General features: G+C 41.4%; 8 protein-coding genes across 8 annotated transcripts; 5 read left to right on the forward strand and 3 right to left on the reverse strand.

Moving 5' to 3' along the window:
* Positions 1 to 53: 53 nt before the first annotated feature.
* On the forward strand, positions 54 to 1,554 carry LOC117565432 (uncharacterized). The gene is made up of 2 exons (XM_034244519.2): positions 54 to 221; positions 295 to 1,554. Exons 1-2 carry the CDS (start codon positions 145 to 147, stop codon positions 1,412 to 1,414), a joined length of 1,197 nt encoding a protein of 398 aa, XP_034100410.1. The 5' UTR covers positions 54 to 144; the 3' UTR covers positions 1,415 to 1,554.
* Positions 1,555 to 1,939: 385 nt separating this feature from the next.
* On the reverse strand, positions 1,940 to 3,393 carry LOC117565939 (transcriptional adapter 1-like). Its single transcript, XM_034245325.2, has 2 exons — positions 2,365 to 3,393; positions 1,940 to 2,299 (listed from the first exon to the last, which is right to left on the reverse strand). Exons 1-2 carry the CDS (start codon positions 3,195 to 3,197, stop codon positions 2,173 to 2,175), a joined length of 960 nt encoding a protein of 319 aa, XP_034101216.1. The 5' UTR covers positions 3,198 to 3,393; the 3' UTR covers positions 1,940 to 2,172.
* On the forward strand, positions 3,351 to 3,842 carry LOC117565942 (uncharacterized). Its single transcript, XM_034245329.2, has 2 exons — positions 3,351 to 3,437; positions 3,499 to 3,842. The coding sequence occupies exon 2, from the start codon at positions 3,518 to 3,520 to the stop codon at positions 3,749 to 3,751; it is 234 nt and encodes a 77-aa protein (XP_034101220.1). The 5' UTR covers positions 3,351 to 3,437; positions 3,499 to 3,517; the 3' UTR covers positions 3,752 to 3,842.
* A 117-nt stretch (positions 3,843 to 3,959) lies between these two features.
* Positions 3,960 to 5,662, reverse strand: LOC117565941 (mitochondrial cardiolipin hydrolase). Its single transcript, XM_034245328.2, has 4 exons — positions 5,646 to 5,662; positions 4,538 to 4,671; positions 4,148 to 4,473; positions 3,960 to 4,073 (listed from the first exon to the last, which is right to left on the reverse strand). Coding segments are annotated over exons 1-4 (525 nt in total). The 5' UTR covers positions 5,648 to 5,662; the 3' UTR covers positions 3,960 to 4,010.
* LOC117565940 (augmin complex subunit dgt2) lies at positions 4,676 to 5,565 on the forward strand. Its single transcript, XM_034245326.2, has 2 exons — positions 4,676 to 4,955; positions 5,015 to 5,565. Exons 1-2 carry the CDS (start codon positions 4,733 to 4,735, stop codon positions 5,518 to 5,520), a joined length of 729 nt encoding a protein of 242 aa, XP_034101217.2. The 5' UTR covers positions 4,676 to 4,732; the 3' UTR covers positions 5,521 to 5,565.
* Positions 5,663 to 5,757: 95 nt separating the features above from the next.
* LOC117565938 (polycomb protein esc) lies at positions 5,758 to 7,498 on the forward strand. The gene is made up of 3 exons (XM_034245324.2): positions 5,758 to 6,183; positions 6,247 to 6,442; positions 6,496 to 7,498. The coding sequence occupies exons 1-3, from the start codon at positions 5,894 to 5,896 to the stop codon at positions 7,390 to 7,392; spliced, it is 1,383 nt and encodes a 460-aa protein (XP_034101215.2). The 5' UTR covers positions 5,758 to 5,893; the 3' UTR covers positions 7,393 to 7,498.
* Positions 7,499 to 7,558: 60 nt separating this feature from the next.
* Positions 7,559 to 11,557, forward strand: LOC117565936 (U4/U6.U5 tri-snRNP-associated protein 1). The gene is made up of 6 exons (XM_034245321.2): positions 7,559 to 7,913; positions 8,224 to 9,275; positions 9,337 to 9,884; positions 9,947 to 10,714; positions 10,780 to 11,005; positions 11,069 to 11,557. Exons 1-6 carry the CDS (start codon positions 7,652 to 7,654, stop codon positions 11,222 to 11,224), a joined length of 3,012 nt encoding a protein of 1,003 aa, XP_034101212.1. The 5' UTR covers positions 7,559 to 7,651; the 3' UTR covers positions 11,225 to 11,557.
* On the reverse strand, positions 11,543 to 14,104 carry LOC117565937 (protein-glucosylgalactosylhydroxylysine glucosidase). Its single transcript, XM_034245323.2, has 5 exons — positions 13,971 to 14,104; positions 13,532 to 13,890; positions 12,788 to 13,475; positions 11,727 to 12,736; positions 11,543 to 11,668 (listed from the first exon to the last, which is right to left on the reverse strand). The coding sequence occupies exons 1-5, from the start codon at positions 14,078 to 14,080 to the stop codon at positions 11,598 to 11,600; spliced, it is 2,238 nt and encodes a 745-aa protein (XP_034101214.2). The 5' UTR covers positions 14,081 to 14,104; the 3' UTR covers positions 11,543 to 11,597.
* Between the last annotated feature and the right edge of the window lie 2,754 nt (positions 14,105 to 16,858).

Consider the following 16,858-nt stretch of genomic DNA (forward strand, 5'->3'; position numbering starts at 1 on the left):
CTTATAACAGGCATGCCTTTTCACACTATTCGCTTTTTTCCAGGGCTACACATTGGCATCAGCCAGTCAGCTGTTAAAAGGCCCCCGGCAAAGCAGCAAATAACAAATTGGATTTGTTTTTGCATTATTTCACATAGTTAAGAAATGGGAGTTTGCCGTTTTTTTCAACAAGGATCGTGTCGTTTCGGCACCAAATGTCGCAATGAGCACTTTGATGTTAAGTATGTATTTATTTGATAATCAAAACACGCTGCAAATAGCTAAGAGAAATTTGGGCCTCCGCCGAATTTTTAGGCAATATCTCAAGACGGATATGGAAGCGTGCATCAACAGTAACATGTGGCGCTTCTCGGTCTATGGACCGTTTAAGGATAAGCCCAGCATTCCTAACTTCATCGAGGATCAGTCCTTTGAAGAAGTGCGTCTCCAGGCCTACGAAAGTCGCAGTCAAAATCGCTTCGATCAATTCCATCAACAGTATACAAATCAAGTGCACGAAACAGTCAACAAAATGAAGGCAATGCTGCAGATGACGCCACAAATCATTGACGTGATGATCAAAATCTATGAAGCACCCGAGGGCGCTCAAGTGACTGCCACCAACAATAGCAATCCTTTTAGTTTTGCCGACAACAATGCAGCACAGCAACAAGCTGGTTCCATTTTTGGCAAACCCGCTTTGGGAGCGAGTAGTGGCAATATCTTTGGTGGCCCAGCTGCAGTCCCGCCCGCAGCTGGCAATATATTTGGAGGCGGCACCGTTAATAATGCAGCTACCAATAATAATATATTTGGCGGTGCCAGCAGCACAAACTTATTCGGACAACCGCAACAACAACAACAGCCGCAGCCTGCAGCATTTGGGCAACAGCAGCCAAATCCATTTGGACAGCCGCAGCAGCAGCCTTCGATCTTTGCACAGCAGCCGCAGCAACAACATCAGCAGATGAATCCCTTTGGACAGCCAGCAACAGCTGCTAGGTCATTTTCATTTGCTCAGCCAACTCAGGCCACAAATCCCTCGCCCTTTGGCCAAAGTAGCGCCTTTATGCCACAGCAACAACAACAGCAGCAAGGTGGCATCTTTGCTCAAGCTGTAGCTGCTGCAGCAGTCCCAAATACAGGCAACATATTTGCTCAAGCTGCACAGCAGCAGCAGCAACAACCACCAAATGGCTTCTTTGGCCAGGCAGCAGCAGCGACAGGATTTCCGCCTGGGCAGCAAGTTCAAATGCAACAAGCGGCGCCACAACAGCAGCAGCAACAACAGTTGCAACAGCAACAGCCAAGTGATTCTACCATTTACAGTCGCATGGAGGATTTGACAGCCGAGGAGATTGCAGCATTTAAAGCGGAAGCTTTTGCCCCTGGCCAAGTGCCTTTCAAGCCGCCGCCAAGAGAACTTTGCCTATAAAAAATACACTTAAATATAATTACAAAATTAACAACTACTTTGATAAATTCATAATAATACATTGAAATATAATTTATAGAAATTTATAATAGTATATTAAAATATAATTTATAAATTAAAAAAAAAAACTTAGAACTTAGAAAATGTGAATAGAAGTTTATTTTTTGCGACTGATCAAAATACAAAAATATTTTTTCCTACTTTCACATAAGAAAGTTAAAAAACAGGTTTTCTGTATTTAAAAGCAATATTATAAATTAAAATTAATCCTTATTTAAAAATTAAAGTTAATCTATCTGTTCATGAGAAGGAATAAATATTTTTTTTTGTAGAATTAGGTTTAACAATTTCTATTATTTTCTCTATTTTTGTTCATTTATATTTTAAAATCGATTATTGTTGAAAATATATTAAAATCCTTCATTAAAAAACATTAAAAATCTATGTTAATTTCTATACACATCATTGTATTATTTATTATGTTATCATTTATAAAAATAAAGTAAATATATCTAAATAAATAAGTCAAAAAAAGCTTTCTAAAATATTGTGGCAAAAATAAATTGAATGATGTTGTGTTATGACTTTGGTTGTAGATTAATTTATTAAAAATTTAAAAAATTACTTTAAACTCTCTGAATTATGTTGTACAGACCTCAACAGTAGTCAATAACCTCCATCCTCATCGTTTCAGCAACGACATCATAATTTCAATATTCCATATATCGTGCAACAATATTTAGTGGATGAGTCCGACCTTAGTGCATCATCATGTTAAGACGCTCCATGTTGATAGAATAGACGGCGTGGGAGCCAATGAGATTGCGATCTCGAAAGGCGAGCTGGCAATCCTTGAGCGTAATCACAGTGCGTTCGCAGGGCAACCTGAAAAACAATAGAAATCACGTATTAAACAAGGCAGTAAGTTTTTTAAAGTCCTCCTAATTTACACTTGTTCGCAGGCGGAAAGAAAGACAATGTCATCGTTTTGCCGCCGCATAAAGTTCGCTGTGTTCAGCTCCTTGTCGTGCTCCAGCGGAGTGTCGTCCACCTTTTGCCTTGTAACTGTGTTGCGCAGCGATGGATCACGCAGCTGGGCGCCCACATCATAGTAGAAGTTGCCCTCGCCGCTGGTCTTGTAATGCTTGCGCTTCTTAATGATGGCAGATAGCAGATCCTTGAGCAGCACCTGCACAGCCATTGCCACGTACTCGGCCACGCTGTCGTCCACTGAGATGAGGCCAATCTCCCAGGCACCAATTAGAAAACGTCCCATGATGAAACCAGCATCGGGTAGAAACAATTCCTGGGCGCAGTAGCGCTGTGTGGGCAACTGTTGCTGTTGTTGCTGCTGCATTCCCTGTTGATCGCCAGCCAAAGAAGGTGGTCGTATGAGCTGCATATTATCCTCATTCACAAAATTAAGCACATCGCATAATTCGAACGTGAAGCGTTCGGCAAAAGTCCGAGAACTGCGCTTCCGTTTCCGGCTACTGCTGTTGGGACCTGAGCGGCCTGAGCTGGAGTGATGTTGTTGCAGTGCAGCAACTGTTTCGGGTGGCGCAAAAGCATCGATTTTATTCAGCAGCGCCAGCAACAATTGATTGTGCAAATGCAGTTTCTCAGGTGTCAAAATTTTGCGACTCTCACAGTCGAACTCCTCTTTGGTCCAGCGGTTGCGAAACCAGTTCTTCATGTTGCCCCGGTAGAGCTCCCAATTGTCGCCGAGCGCCACCGCGAGCGCCTCCTTGGCCACAAGCACTTTGTCTGTCAGTGGATTCATTAAAAAGCGGTTAAATATTGCGTTTGTTGTTATTCTTAGCAAGTTTGCAATGTTATTTCTTGCGCGGGTGTGACCAGATCAAGGATTGCCGGATTTAAAAGCGGCATTAAAATGCAATATTGCACTGAAATGGTATTTTAGCTCAAAATAGTGTGCTTACAATATTATCGATAATGCTATCGCTGTGTTTCCCATCTCAAAGCGACATGAATTATTTTTGTATTTACAAAATTGTTGGAGGTAAAACGAGTCACGGACAAATTTATATAAACAATTCAAGAAAATAACGTAATATTTACAGAAGCGTAGAAATATTAAAGATGCCGAAGCTGGCGAAGAAAGGAAAGGACTCTGCTTTAACAATGAAGATTTCTGCTGTGGAACGCAAGCAGAAAGAAGTGAACCGCGTGCTAAAGTTGAAGAGTGAAATTTTGCTGAAATCGGAGGTCTCCTATTTGGAATATATTGAAATGCGATCAGAAATGGAGCGCCTGAAAGCGTTAAAGGACACATTTGAGCGGCGCATGCATAAATTAAAACAGCAAGCCAATTAGTTACAAATCATATTTTATGTGTGCTGAACTTAGAATTAAGATTCGATGTAAGAAATACAAATTTTAGACTGTTGGAAATGTGCTCCACATACGTTCGAATTCTGTTGCATATGCGATTATCACACGATTATCATTCTGTGACATGACAATACAGTTTTCCCAGTTACCGTGGAAGCCCTGATTCGTCCAGTTCACGGAGCCACTCAGCAACAGGCTACGATAAGTGCTTGTCTTCAACTTGTTGCTGGTCCTTTGTAGACTAATATCGTTTGCAGCTTTGGGTGCATCGATTAACACGAATTTGTGGTGCATCATCACTTTGCTGAACGGACAACGAATATCAAAACCGGCGTTTTTAAAATCAATCATTTTCGTTAAGGTTGAAGTCATCATTACCAGGTCGGTGACAATTCGTAGTCGGACACCACGCATGTGGGCTTCCATTAATGCCTGGAACAAATCCAGGTTGGTGAACGTGTACATGGCCAAGTCGATGGAATATTGAGCCTGATTAATGTAACTGATCATCGACTCCATTGCGCTAGTTGGAAAATCTTGAGAACGCGTGTTTTCATTAAATATTAGTACATCGATGACTTCTTCAGTTTTTTTCTTGATTCGCGAATGTTTTTTTGCAATGCAGATGACTTCAGTGCATATTATTGCACCCACAGCTACGGCAATCGGCATCCACGGTATCTGACTGCTCAACCCTTTAAGCACTAGAAACAATTGACATGAGTTTTAAAATGTTGATTATTCAAGTGGTACAAATCGAACACTTACTTTCAGCGCGCTTTCCAAACAAATGGTAGACAGCTTGTGACGTCACAAGCAATTCAAAATAGTGTAACCTCCGTTTTGACACCACGATATATTTACAATCTCTGATCGTTATCGATATATGCGTAGGATCAACCCTGCGTATAATAATATAATACACACTTTTAAAATCAAGCCAAGCAATATAAAATAAATACAATGAATGATCCGTCCGGCAATATAATTTCAACTGAAACTCGAGACTTATTGGAGGCACGCATCGCTGAATTAAGGAAAGTGCTTAAACTGAAACTGATATTAAATGAAGTGCGTGCAATTAAAAACATTGGCAAAGAGCAAACTCCTGAGATCAAACGCGCTCTTAAATTGGTTTCGGTGGCTGATTTTATACGGCTGGGTGATGGAACAGAGCATTTGCTAGGTAAATAAATAATACAAGTTATAGATGTATGCGTATACATATATTGAATTCGTTTTTAGACTTGCAGGACTGCACCAGTTGTCCGTCGCTGAGTTATACCGATCGCAAAGCGTTGCGCTCAAAATTGACATCAAATCTGAGTGCAAAGTTGACACAAATTGTTGAATTGGGCGACAGGATTCGTTGCGAGCTACCAGATGCAATGTCAACAAATAATAGGGCGGACGCACAGCTGACAACAGGACAACAGGAAATCATCAAGCTACAAAAGGATCAACGCGAATGCTTAGAGAAATTAGTGGAAAAACGACGGGAAAAATGTGAATTAATGTTGATGGCAGCGGACTTGAAAATGGGACCACATTTTGCTTACGAACTGAAGGTGCAACAAGCGCAGGCCGAACTGTGGCACACAAAAACGGATCTGATGCGAATGTATTTTACACACAACATTCTCTCACGCACTGATCACTGCTTAAGGGCGCATAAGGAAGTTGACAAATATCTCGATGAGCTGCTTAGTGCCAATCAGAATCAGCCAAAAGAAGTCGCCAATAGACGTTAAATGCAATGAAATAACACAAAAACAACCGATTATACAATTTTAAGAAAAATATACATATATATAGTACATTAGAAAAAATTGTGTTTAAATTATAGGCGGAGAAACATCGATGAAATTTTAGATACATTGCGGTTTTTGCATATCGATATGACAAGCATCTAATCGGATAAATTTTTGAAGTCATAATTCATTAACTGACTACTGTCTGGTGTTTTTATTATATTTTACTATTGACTACGTCAAAATTTGGATTCTCAAAAACAGCATTGTATTTAAATTTGAGTAGGAACGCAACCCCAAGTATAGACTGTACAGGTGGCAACCCTATCGCACAGAAAAAAAGTAAACAAGGCGGCATTGCGTCTCGAGCGACATGACGGAAAATAGTGTTAGCGAAAGCAAAGAGGAGCAATCCGTGAACGACGATGCTCCGACACCAGAGCAGTCAGCACCAGATATAGCCACAACCGTGGCTGCTGAACTCAGCAGCAGAGGCATCGATTGCGAGGACAATGCATCGTTGGACTCGGCAAGCGTTTTCAGCGCCACAACAACAACGACAACAACACGCAGCAAAAGTAAATCGCCAAATACGCGAAAACTGAGGAAATTATGTCGACGCGCCAAAGCGCCTAAAATGGTGCAACCGCTTTACAAATATAGGTGCGTTGTGTAATGGAATTACTAATTAATAATAAATGTATTACATTTAATAACCACCGACAGCCATCATGTACGTGAGGATCACAATCATCAAATCTTTGGTGTGCAGTTTAATCCGTTTCTGGATCGAAGTCAAGCGGTGTTTGCTACAGTGGGCAAAGATCGTGTTTCCATCTACGAGTGTGTCAAGCGCAATCCGGAGCTGGAAGCTGGCGAGGATGACGGTATACGTCTGCTGCAAGTCTATGCAGATCCCGATGTATGTAATATGCATAATAACATAGAATATTCATATTTAATTCAACTTTGCAGACCGATGAAAGTTTCTACACGTGTGCTTGGTCCTATGATGCCATCACTAGAGATCCTGTACTCGCTGCCGCAGGTTATCGTGGTGTAATACGCATCTTTAACATCATAAAACATCAGTGTGCTAAGAATTATATTGGACACGGACATGCCATCAATGAACTCAAGTTTCATCCGGTGTTGCCACAGTTGTTGCTCTCCGGCAGCAAGGATCATTCGCTGCGCTTGTGGAACATACAGACGGATGTGTGTGTGGCGGTTTTTGGTGGCGTCGAGGGACATCGGGATGAGGTGTTATCCATTGATTTTGATTTGCGTGGTGATCGCATCATGTCTAGCGGCATGGATCATTCTCTTAAGTTGTGGCGTCTTAATAAGCCGGACATAAAGGAGGCCATCGAGCTGAGCTCGACGTTTAACGCCAGTAAAAATACGGCACCATTTCCCACAATTAAGGAGCATTTCCCTGACTTTTCCACGCGTGACATTCATCGAAATTATGTGGATTGTGTGCAGTGGTTTGGTGATTTTGTCTTCTCCAAGTCCTGCGAGAACTCCATTGTGTGCTGGAAGCCGGGAAAACTGTCAGCACAGCGTCAGGACATCAAGCCACAGGATTCGACAACAGTTTTGCATCATTTCGATTACAAAATGTGCGAGATTTGGTTTGTGCGTTTTGCATTTAATGCCTGGCAAAAGGTGCTGGCTCTCGGCAATCAACTGGGCACCACTTTTGTTTGGGAGCTGGACTCAAATGACCCAAATCTGACCAAATGTAGTCAACTGGTGCATCCCAAATGTACTTCAACAATACGGCAAACATCGTTCTCCAAGGACGGTTCGATTTTAATTTGTGTATGTGACGACAGCACTGTTTGGCGATGGGATCGCGTCAATTAACATATTCTATATGTAATAATCTTATACATTCTATGTAATAATGTATTTATTTATATATTTATGTGTGACTTAAACATAATTCAAATATGTAAAAAGTGGTGGTAAACCGATAGCAATATATTCGATAAAGTATTTCAAGTGGCAACGCCACAAAATTATATCTGTCAGTGTTGCAAAACCTTACAAAGTAAAAAATAAGAAGAAGACGAAAACGTTTAGGAAAAAACTCGGATTTTAGTGATACGGAAAAAGCGAAAAAATGGGGTCATCCTCGGGCAAAAAACATAAAAAAGATAAGAAACACAGTCATCGATCGCATTCGCGTGAACGCATGACAACAAATCGCGGCGTCGAAGATGATGTGACATTGGATCTCACAGACGATTTGTCCTCAACGCGACAAAATAGACACCAACACAAGCACAAAAAACAACACAAGGAGCATCGACACAAGCATCACAGACACAAAGAGCGTGAGCGTCCCAGCGAAGTCATCTCACTGGAAGAATCCGACTCAGACAGTAAGTTTCGTATATATAATAGTTATCAATTGATTGTGCAGTCCATTTAAAGGGGCAATTGCTCAACATCCCCAAATCGAAAAGCGATATTTCTACATGGGATTAGAATTGATCAATTGCCTTTGGAGCTGTACATTTCGCTGGCTCAGAATTCACTAAAGCGCTCTTGTTCTCTTTTTTCTCTTTTTATTTCCTATTTTCCAGATGTAGACCGACTGTGAGTGAGCTCAAGAAACTTTGGCCAATTTGGAAATTTTAAATTACTATATTGTGTCCATACTAAGTCTTTGAACTTGTGTGTGTTTTGCAGGTTCCGATTGCGTTGAGGTGCCGGTTGAGCAAGATGCCAGAGCCAAGGCACGAGAGCGGGAGCAATTGCCAAGGGAACGAGAGCGAGAACAGGTGCCAAGGGAACGAGAACGTGAGCGGGAGAGGGAACGAGAGCCGCAGGCATCACGAGAACGTGAACATGAAGTAGCCACGCCACCACCACCGCAAATCTCCAAGCATGCAGACTATGAGCGAGAACGAAGACGCGAGCGAGAGGTGGAAAGGGAACGCGAGGCACGAGAAGCACGCAAGCGTGCGGGAAGAGAACGTGAACGTGTGCGAGGAGGAAGATCTCGATCACAGTCGCCTGGCACATCACAACTGCAGCAGCAACAAGCGGAAGCGAATCGCAAGAATCGAGGGGTGCGAGGAGAACGTGAAGTAGGCAGAGAACGCGAAGCAGGCAGAGAACGTGAAGCAGGAAGAGAACGTGAAGCTGTCCGAGAGCGAGAGCCTGGACGTGAACGTGAAGCAGTTAGAGAACGCGAGGCAGGAAGAGAACGAGATGTAGCAAGAGAACGTGAACGCGAGGCAGGAAGAGAACGCGAGCCAGTTCGAGAACGTGAAAGGGAGCGGGACAGAGAAAGGGAACGTGAACACTCACCTATACCAGAGAATGGCGCAGGTGATGTGCTCTCCATTGCCGAAACAAATAAATTGCGTGCCAAGCTGGGACTGAAGCCACTCGAAATGGACAGCGGACCTAGCAAAGCATCCCCAGCAGCTGCGTCAACATCTGCAAGCGGAAGCCAACAGGAGAGTAAACCACGCTCTGGTGCTGACAAGGATCTCTCTTCATATAAGGATGAGTGGGGCGAGTTCTTGCACAAGCCTGCCGACAATATACAAGAGAAGAAGGAGGCGGAGAAGTTGCGTGATAAACTAAAGCAGCGCAAAGAGAAACGTTTTCTGGAGGAGCGTTTGGCACGCATACGCACGCTGGGCGAATCGGACGAGGAGACGGACAACGTGGCGAAGTGGGTGGATCGCAACAAGCGTGTGGTCAATGAACGTGAAGAAGCAAAGCGCAAGGTGAGTAAATGGTTTATATATACATATATGCAAACTATTGCTGACTATCGATCTCTTGCAGGCTAAAGAATTAGAGGAGTTAGACGAGGCGTTTGGTGTCGCGGATCTGGTGGAGCAAGAGAAACAAAAGGCCAGACAGCAGGCCTATGGCGATCGCAATCTTAAAGGCTTGCGCGTGGAGCACGATATGGATGATTTTGGCGAGGGTCGCACTGTCATATTAACGCTCAAGGATCAAGATGTGCTGAATGAAGAGGAGGGTGACACATTGGTCAATGTCAACATGCTTGACGATGAACGTTACAAAAAGAATGTGGCAAACAAGAAGCTCAATCCGCTTAGTTATGGTTATAACGTCTATGAGGAGCAATACGATGAGCTGGGCAATCCCATTGAGCGTGCCATACTCGAGAAGTACGATGATGATGTCGATGGAAAGCCCAAAACACGCAAGAACTTTGTGATTGGCGAGAATGTGGATGAGGAGCGTGAGCATAGACGAAAATTGCTCGAGATTAAAACCAAATTGGCCGGCAAACGGCTGGAAACGCTACAGGATACCAACATACAACTAGCCTCGGATACTTTCAGCGTGGAGGAGTTGGCCACGTAAGTTTTCAGCTGACATTCTACAAATTCTGTAAATAAATTTACTCCATTTCTTGTTGCAGTTTCAAGAAGCCCAAGAAAAAGGTGAAGAAACTGCGTCAGAAACTGAAAGCTGAGGACTTGGAACCGCTTGCAGAGGCTGCTGGCTCCTCAAACATGGGCAGTCGTCATGGACGGTATCGCGAAGCCGACGACGAGGATGTGGTCATGAAAGAGGAGCCGCAAATCAAGCTGGAGCCCGACGATGATGACTTGGAGCGTGTGCTGAACAAGGCGCGCAAGTTGAAGCAAAAGGAGAACATTATTAAAAAGTCGCTGCCCATTGATGTGGCAAGCATAAAACACGACATTAAGCCGGAGCCTGTGGATGAGGCAACTAGTGCCTCTGGTGTTATTCTAAGTAGTGCCGATGGCAACATTGTGCTGAATGCCACAGCCGAGTTTTGTCGCACACTTGGCGATATACCCACTTATGGTATGGCTGGTAATCGAAATGAGGACTCCAATGATATGATGGACTTTGATAATAACGATGCCATGGATGAGCATATGAATGGCAATCACGAGGAGCCTACACTAAGTCATGGCACATGGAATTCTGTGAATCCCGATGAAGTTATGCAACCGGCTGATTTAGATAATTTGGGCGATGATGTCGAAGAGCGTGCCATTTTGGACGAGGAGCCCGATGTGGGTGCTGGCGTTGCAAATGCTTTGCGTTTAGCTCTATCAAAGGGTTATCTCGAGAAAGAGGAAAAGAATCGGCCGAGCAACACAAAAATGGCTCATCTGCAGGCCAAAAACTATTCGATTGAAGACAAGGCAGCCGGGTAAGATAATTGCTTTGACTCTCTTTACATTGAATATTTATTAAATACAAATTTTTGTATTGCAGCGAGGAGGACAAGATTGGGCGACGTGATCGCTTCCATGCTGGTCCCATTATGGACTTTAAGGACAAGGAGACATTTAAGCCGAATGTTAAGCTTGATTACATTGATGACAATGGTCGCATATTAAACCTCAAAGAGGCGTTCCGCTATTTGTCACACAAGTTCCACGGCAAAGGTCCCGGCAAGAACAAGATCGAGAAGCGTCTCAAGAAAATGGAGCAGGATGGCGTAAGTTCAAAATGTGAATATCATGGTAATCACTAAAAACTACTAATTGTATTGTTGTTCCAGTTGATGAAGACGATGAGCTCAACGGATACCCCGCTCTGCACGCTAACCATGTTACAGCAGAAGCAAAAGGAGACAAAGACACCATATGTGGTGCTCAGTGGCAGCAACAAGAATGCCGCAGGCGTCAGCGGTGCTTCAATATCAAAGTTTAAATAATTAGTTCCGACTCCTACAACAATTTAACACTTTCCACAACGCAATGCAATAGTTACTTCCAAAATCACCAAACAAACTAACAATGTTCACAATTAGTTTAGAGTTCAGATCCCTTCACACAAGAAGTTACTAACTTCACATTTATTGGTAAACAATCTCTTTTATTTGTACAAATTTATTTCACCTTCCTCCTCTTATTTTTGTTTTGAAATGAGTTTATTTAAGATTTCGTAGTGTATTTATTGAGATATTTGTAAAACTTTCGCAAACAAAAATAAGCAGCATTTAGGCAAAAACAATTATAAATCTTGAATAATTCCGAAATACAAATTACGTGTGTATGTTTATTTAATCCTTGTCAAATTAATACAGTTTAAGCTTGAGATGTTTTATCGGCGTTTAGCAGTTGAATTTGCAATGGCAAATCTCCTCTGTTTAGTGTCACTGCAACGATCTAGGTTTAAGTAAAAGTTAAGTATCTACTTATATAAGTTCTTTTTACCTGTAAAATTGCTGCCCAGCTGCGTGTGTTTGTTGCCTTGGATCAGTTCGAAATGCTGCGTCGACGGACCTGAGCAATTCATGGTGGAGTTTTCATGACTAAATTGCCAACTGCACTTGCTGTCTGCAAATTGAATGTACTTCACCTGCAACTGCTGTACATTTGGTGGCACATTGGCAGTGGTCAATTGCAGCTGCAACGTGTCATTGACGCGAGCAAAATTGAGGCCACCATAGCCAAAGATTAGAGCTTGAAGGAAACCTCCAATGCCAGTTAGAAAATTGGCAGAGCCATCGTAACCAATGGGCGTTTCGCTCCACACTTTGAACTCGGGACGCACATAGCTCTGATAGCCGCGTGTAAAATACTCATCGGCACGACTAAACTCTGCGGTTCCCAGATAGTTGGCTGCAAACATGGACCAGGTCATAGCTGGACCCGATTCTCGTGTCACATTCGCATAATAATGCAAATCATTCAAATGCGTTGAACTGGTATCGAATTGCAGCGGATAGCCAAGCAATATGGTGTCTGCCTGCTTCACAATGGCCTGCAGCTGATACCCCAAATGCTGCGGATGATAATCCAGTTGCGCATCATACAAGATGACCAGCTGATTCCTAAGCTGTTGCCAATTTGCGATGCGTGCCGAATGGTTGGTGTTGCTATCGCATTTGTCCGCTGTCCAGGCAGCAAAATCAAGTGCGATCTTGGATACAGCATTGGTGTAGACATTGTCATCGATGTTGGCATGATCCTCATCGGGTCCCATCACCTGGCGAAAGTGACAAGCATTCGCTTCACAGCTCGCTCGGCTGAGCAGAAAGTCGGCGATCTCGGCGACAATGGGCCAAGCGCGTTCGCAGAGCCAATCGTAATCTTGGGATTGGGCAAAAAACTTTTGCAGCGCAAATGAAATGTCTGGTGAGATGTGTATCTCCTGTTGTGACACCTCGGGACAGCAGGGATTGGTCACCTCGGTACCCGTGTAGGCGCTTTCCCAGGGGAATCTATAACAGAAATACTTGTAATAGAAGAAGTAGAAAGGACTTTAGACGCACCTGGCACCCTTGAAACCTGTTGCATTGGCATTGTATTGAGCTGCATCCAGATGCCTGAAACGGTACTCAAGCAGCAGTTTGCCATAGTCGTAGCCAAACTGTGTGGCCACCGGCAGCATCCAGATTTCCGTATCCCAAAAGTTGTGACCTTGGTAGTCGGCCTCCAGATTGCCGCGTGCCAAGCCAGTGGGACTCAAGCCATAGTATGGATCGTTCGGTTGATTGCTGCTCAGCGTGGGCAGCGAACTGACCAAATAGAAGATGCCAGCATTCACAATGCGCGAGAATTCGAGAGCATTGCCTGTGATTTCGATGGAGAAATGCTGCTGCCAAAACTCATGCCACAACTTTGTGTGGCTTGCCAGCAAAGCGGCGTCACTGAGCCGCATCACATCCTGCAATTCCTTGAGTGCAACACTTTCTACGCGATCCAAGCTGATGGCAACGCGATGCTGCAGTTGAGCTTGCCATGTGGGCCAAGGTACTTGACGTGGCTGCTCAAGGGACTCACTGAATGCCACGTGAATCTCATGAGCTTGCGGCTGAAACTTCTCCAACTCCACGATACGGGTGCGTCCACGTAACTGGCGATAATCTCCAACTGCATCGCTGCCATTGTTGACCACCACAAAGTCAAAGGCATCGCTGGCATTGCCGGGTTGCTGTGTCAGCTTTAGAAATCTCGGTGCTGCTTTGTGAGTATATATTAGTACTCTTAATATAGTTATTTGTTTTAATTCTTACAGTTGATAAATGTGGATGTCGCATGTCGTGTGGCCAGCACTTCGTAGATCAAGGCGCGATTGTAATAACGATGTGGATACGTGCGTTGCTCCAGCGTTATGCCAATGGAGGCGTAGCTTTTCGTGTAATGAAAGTAGCCATCACGCAGATTCATCTCATAGCTAATGTGAGTTGGTTGTTCGCAACCAAAGCGATCGCAGATCTCGGCATTTATGTTGATCCAGTTGGGAATTCTCGCACGCTTGCTGTTCCCAGTGGCGCCATTGTACACGCCATTCATGAAGATGGCATCTCCAAAGACCGTGTAACCCAAATGTCCATTGGACAGACTGGGCATAAAGTTCAAATCCGAGGGTAAGCTTATGCAAACAAATAACAAAAAGTAATGTTAGTTTATCTAATATCTCTTCAATCTACAGATCAAAACAATATACTTTACCTTTGGGTCTGTAGCAGGAAGGGATCTGAAGAGTCTGCTCTGCTCTGCCAAATAAGCATGAAAATTAATGCAAATTGCAATTTGCGCATATTCCGCCTGCACTGATCCATTGTTGAGGAATGCTCGGAATATACTGAAACTGCTCTCTCAACTCTGATGGCTCGATAACTGACAAAAGCAACTGATAAGTTTAAGTCGGAGCGGCAAACACTCGAAACTTGGGAGTCGCTAATTGTTTATATTTGTCGCAGCTGAAACAAATTTCTCACAGTAAAAGTACTATCTCTTATCAGCCTTAATCGCATTAATTGATGTTTGTGATAGTGTGTTGAAAACAAAACTCGTACATAATCTGTAGTCATGATTTAAATAGTAGATTTATTTAAATTAATTAATATTTAAATTATGTATTAGAAAGAGTTTAAAATGTTTAAGCTTGCATAGCTCTACAGTTTATAATTTCTGATTTATATATTTTATTTAAAGTTCATTAAACCTAAAAATGAGCATTTCCATTCGTGTTCTTATTATTTTGGGGTATACTTTTAGGCAGTTAGATAATATTGCTAAAGCCGCTCTGAAAATGTGGTAGAAATCGCAAATACCAAGAGAACTCGAGAACCACAAGGTCTATTTGAATGTCCATTGGTAGGACAATAGTCCGCGCCGATACTCTTCACTTTTCACAAGAATTATAGGATCTTACAGGATTGGCTGATATGTAAACCATTTGTGTATAAAAAGTCCTTGGGAATTTTTAAAATGCTCATCGGTTTATATTGATGAAAATTAGAATTGCTTTTTTAATTATGTAACAATTTTTATAATATTTCATTCTTTATAATATTTCATTCTTTAAAATCTTTCATTGCCATCCTGGTTACCCTCATTAATAGATTTTAGCCGAGCAGTATTTAGCCGAGTTATGGCTAAAAAAACTAATGTCCTGTTTCGAAAATGTTTTATATCTCTTTTTATTCTTGTCACATTTTCAAAATACATGTATTGCATCATGGGCTTCTAAAAAAATATGGAATCCGACACTTGTAATTTTTTGGTCAGCGTCTTAATCAGACAAGACACGAAATCTAGGATAATTCGGGAACTACAAGAATTACCAAGTTTACCTTTTGGAGATTAAGAGTCTTTACTAAGTCCTTTAAACTGATATAGGACTCGCAAGAAATAGACAGGATATAAGTAAGTATAAGCTACTTATTTAGAAGTAAAGCGACTTTAAGAGAGGCAGCATAAATTATTTTATCAGCGGACTGAGAATTCCTTTGTGCCAGTAGCAAATGGATGGAACTGGCAGAAGGATCCATCTCCGACCCCATGATGTATAGACAGAAGTATAGATAGACAGAAGTATAGAAGTATAGATATAGACAGAAGCATAGACATGAAGTATGGATATAAAGCTATATACAGGCGATATAGCCATGGCCGTTTGTCCATCTATCTGTCCGCATACTATATTTTTATACTATATTTTTTTTCAGCACCACTTGCTATCATTCCATGGAATAGGAAGCGTAAGTTTAAAGCTAAAGTAACGATTTCAGTTTGATACAATAATAACTAAAGTTCTTATGGATTATTAAATAAAATACAATTTATTCAGATAATTAAGATAACAAAAGGTAAATTAATTTTTTAACAAATATTTTTTACTTATATTTGTATTTTATGCATTTTTTTTCTATGGAAAAATGCTAATTCTTTCGTTATACTACTATGCATAATACTTTTACATTTTTATCTATCTCACATTCCTATATATGCAAGAAATGCTCGAACATAGTTATCTATACAATTGAATCCTTGGCTCGATTCGGCACAAATACTACGTAATTATTGGCAGTATTTATATCGTCAAGAGTGAGTATTTAATGAATAGATTCTGCCAAGGAAAATTAGACTTTTAGACTTCAAGTGTTCAGCAAAATCAATGAAACAAATTCGACATGAAATAGCTTAATTTCTGTAAAGTATATGCGAACGATTATGCAATAGCTCCCCCCATTCATTGGCGATAACGGAAGGATATTGGGTTTAGAATTTCTATAAAACACTGTTTTTAAATCAAATTTAAGAATTTTAATAATTAATTTTAAAGAAAAATATATTTTTTTCAGAGGTAAGTACAGAAAATTTACTAGCTCCAAATCCTTAGGACAAGAACAAGCACTCAAGCATTTTCATTATCCTTCCAAAACATACTCCTGTAAGTTGTTTAGTTCTTTATTTTAAATCAGTTACTTTTAGTTTGTGGTGTGATTAATAGTTTTTGAATGCTTTTAAATTATTAATATAATCAATTTAGTACAATTTTAAATAGCATCAAAATTCATTTTAAGACTACAAGCTAATTTTATGTGCTTATTATTTATTCTTTTCCTTACTCTTATTTTATAAATTGGAAAGTTTTTTTTTAATTTTATAAGATAAGCTTTTTCTTAAATTGGAACAAACAATTTAATTTATTTATTTCGATTTTTATTTATCTGATCACATAAAATAAAACAATAAGGATAAATTTATAAGTAGGTTTATGAAGTTTTCAATTTATTAAATTATGGCAAGCAAACGCCTTTGGCATATTATTGAGTGCCTTTTTGAATGTCTATAAAAATATATTATAGTCTTTGGGATTTTTTATGGACTGCACTTGTCGCTCAGATGCGATGTTGTTGATAATTGAGACAGAGACAAGGCGTGGCACATGTGATGGGAAATGGGAGAGAGAGGGAGACACAGAAACACAGAGAGAGAGAGAGAGAGAGAGTTGCGCTGATGATGTGCTGATGAATGAAGGCAGCGGAGACAATAGGATGTGGGAAATCTTCTAATGGCATCGGCACAAAAGAAAAGTCATTAAACGGTTA

Source organism: Drosophila albomicans, chromosome 2L, assembly GCF_009650485.2.
Source record: "Drosophila albomicans strain 15112-1751.03 chromosome 2L, ASM965048v2, whole genome shotgun sequence".
Taxonomy (NCBI): Eukaryota; Metazoa; Arthropoda; class Insecta; order Diptera; family Drosophilidae; genus Drosophila; species Drosophila albomicans.

Coding starts and splice junctions, on each gene's coding strand:
- LOC117565432 (XM_034244519.2), top strand. CDS start 145: ATGGGAGTTTGCCGTTTTTTTCAACAAGGATCGTGTCGTTTCGGCACC. Junction 222..294: donor AATGAGCACTTTGATGTTAA/GTATGTATTTAT, acceptor CCGAATTTTTAG/GCAATATCTCAAGACGGATA.
- LOC117565942 (XM_034245329.2), top strand. CDS start 3,518: ATGCCGAAGCTGGCGAAGAAAGGAAAGGACTCTGCTTTAACAATGAAG.
- LOC117565936 (XM_034245321.2), top strand. CDS start 7,652: ATGGGGTCATCCTCGGGCAAAAAACATAAAAAAGATAAGAAACACAGT. Junction 7,914..8,223: donor GGAAGAATCCGACTCAGACA/GTAAGTTTCGTA, acceptor TGTGTTTTGCAG/GTTCCGATTGCGTTGAGGTG. Junction 10,715..10,779: donor ATTGAAGACAAGGCAGCCGG/GTAAGATAATTG, acceptor TTTGTATTGCAG/CGAGGAGGACAAGATTGGGC.
- LOC117565939 (XM_034245325.2), bottom strand. CDS start 3,197: ATGAATCCACTGACAGACAAAGTGCTTGTGGCCAAGGAGGCGCTCGCG. Junction 2,300..2,364: donor CTTTCCGCCTGCGAACAAGT/GTAAATTAGGAG, acceptor ATTGTTTTTCAG/GTTGCCCTGCGAACGCACTG.
- LOC117565940 (XM_034245326.2), top strand. CDS start 4,733: ATGAATGATCCGTCCGGCAATATAATTTCAACTGAAACTCGAGACTTA. Junction 4,956..5,014: donor TGGAACAGAGCATTTGCTAG/GTAAATAAATAA, acceptor ATTCGTTTTTAG/ACTTGCAGGACTGCACCAGT.
- LOC117565937 (XM_034245323.2), bottom strand. CDS start 14,080: ATGGATCAGTGCAGGCGGAATATGCGCAAATTGCAATTTGCATTAATT. Junction 13,476..13,531: donor GACATCCACATTTATCAACT/GTAAGAATTAAA, acceptor CTCACAAAGCAG/CACCGAGATTTCTAAAGCTG. Junction 12,737..12,787: donor ACAGGTTTCAAGGGTGCCAG/GTGCGTCTAAAG, acceptor TTTCTGTTATAG/ATTCCCCTGGGAAAGCGCCT.
- LOC117565941 (XM_034245328.2), bottom strand. Junction 4,474..4,537: donor GTTTGGAAAGCGCGCTGAAA/GTAAGTGTTCGA, acceptor AATTGTTTCTAG/TGCTTAAAGGGTTGAGCAGT. Junction 4,074..4,147: donor TACGAATTGTCACCGACCTG/GTAATGATGACT, acceptor TTGTCCGTTCAG/CAAAGTGATGATGCACCACA.
- LOC117565938 (XM_034245324.2), top strand. CDS start 5,894: ATGACGGAAAATAGTGTTAGCGAAAGCAAAGAGGAGCAATCCGTGAAC. Junction 6,184..6,246: donor CAACCGCTTTACAAATATAG/GTGCGTTGTGTA, acceptor AACCACCGACAG/CCATCATGTACGTGAGGATC. Junction 6,443..6,495: donor AAGTCTATGCAGATCCCGAT/GTATGTAATATG, acceptor TCAACTTTGCAG/ACCGATGAAAGTTTCTACAC.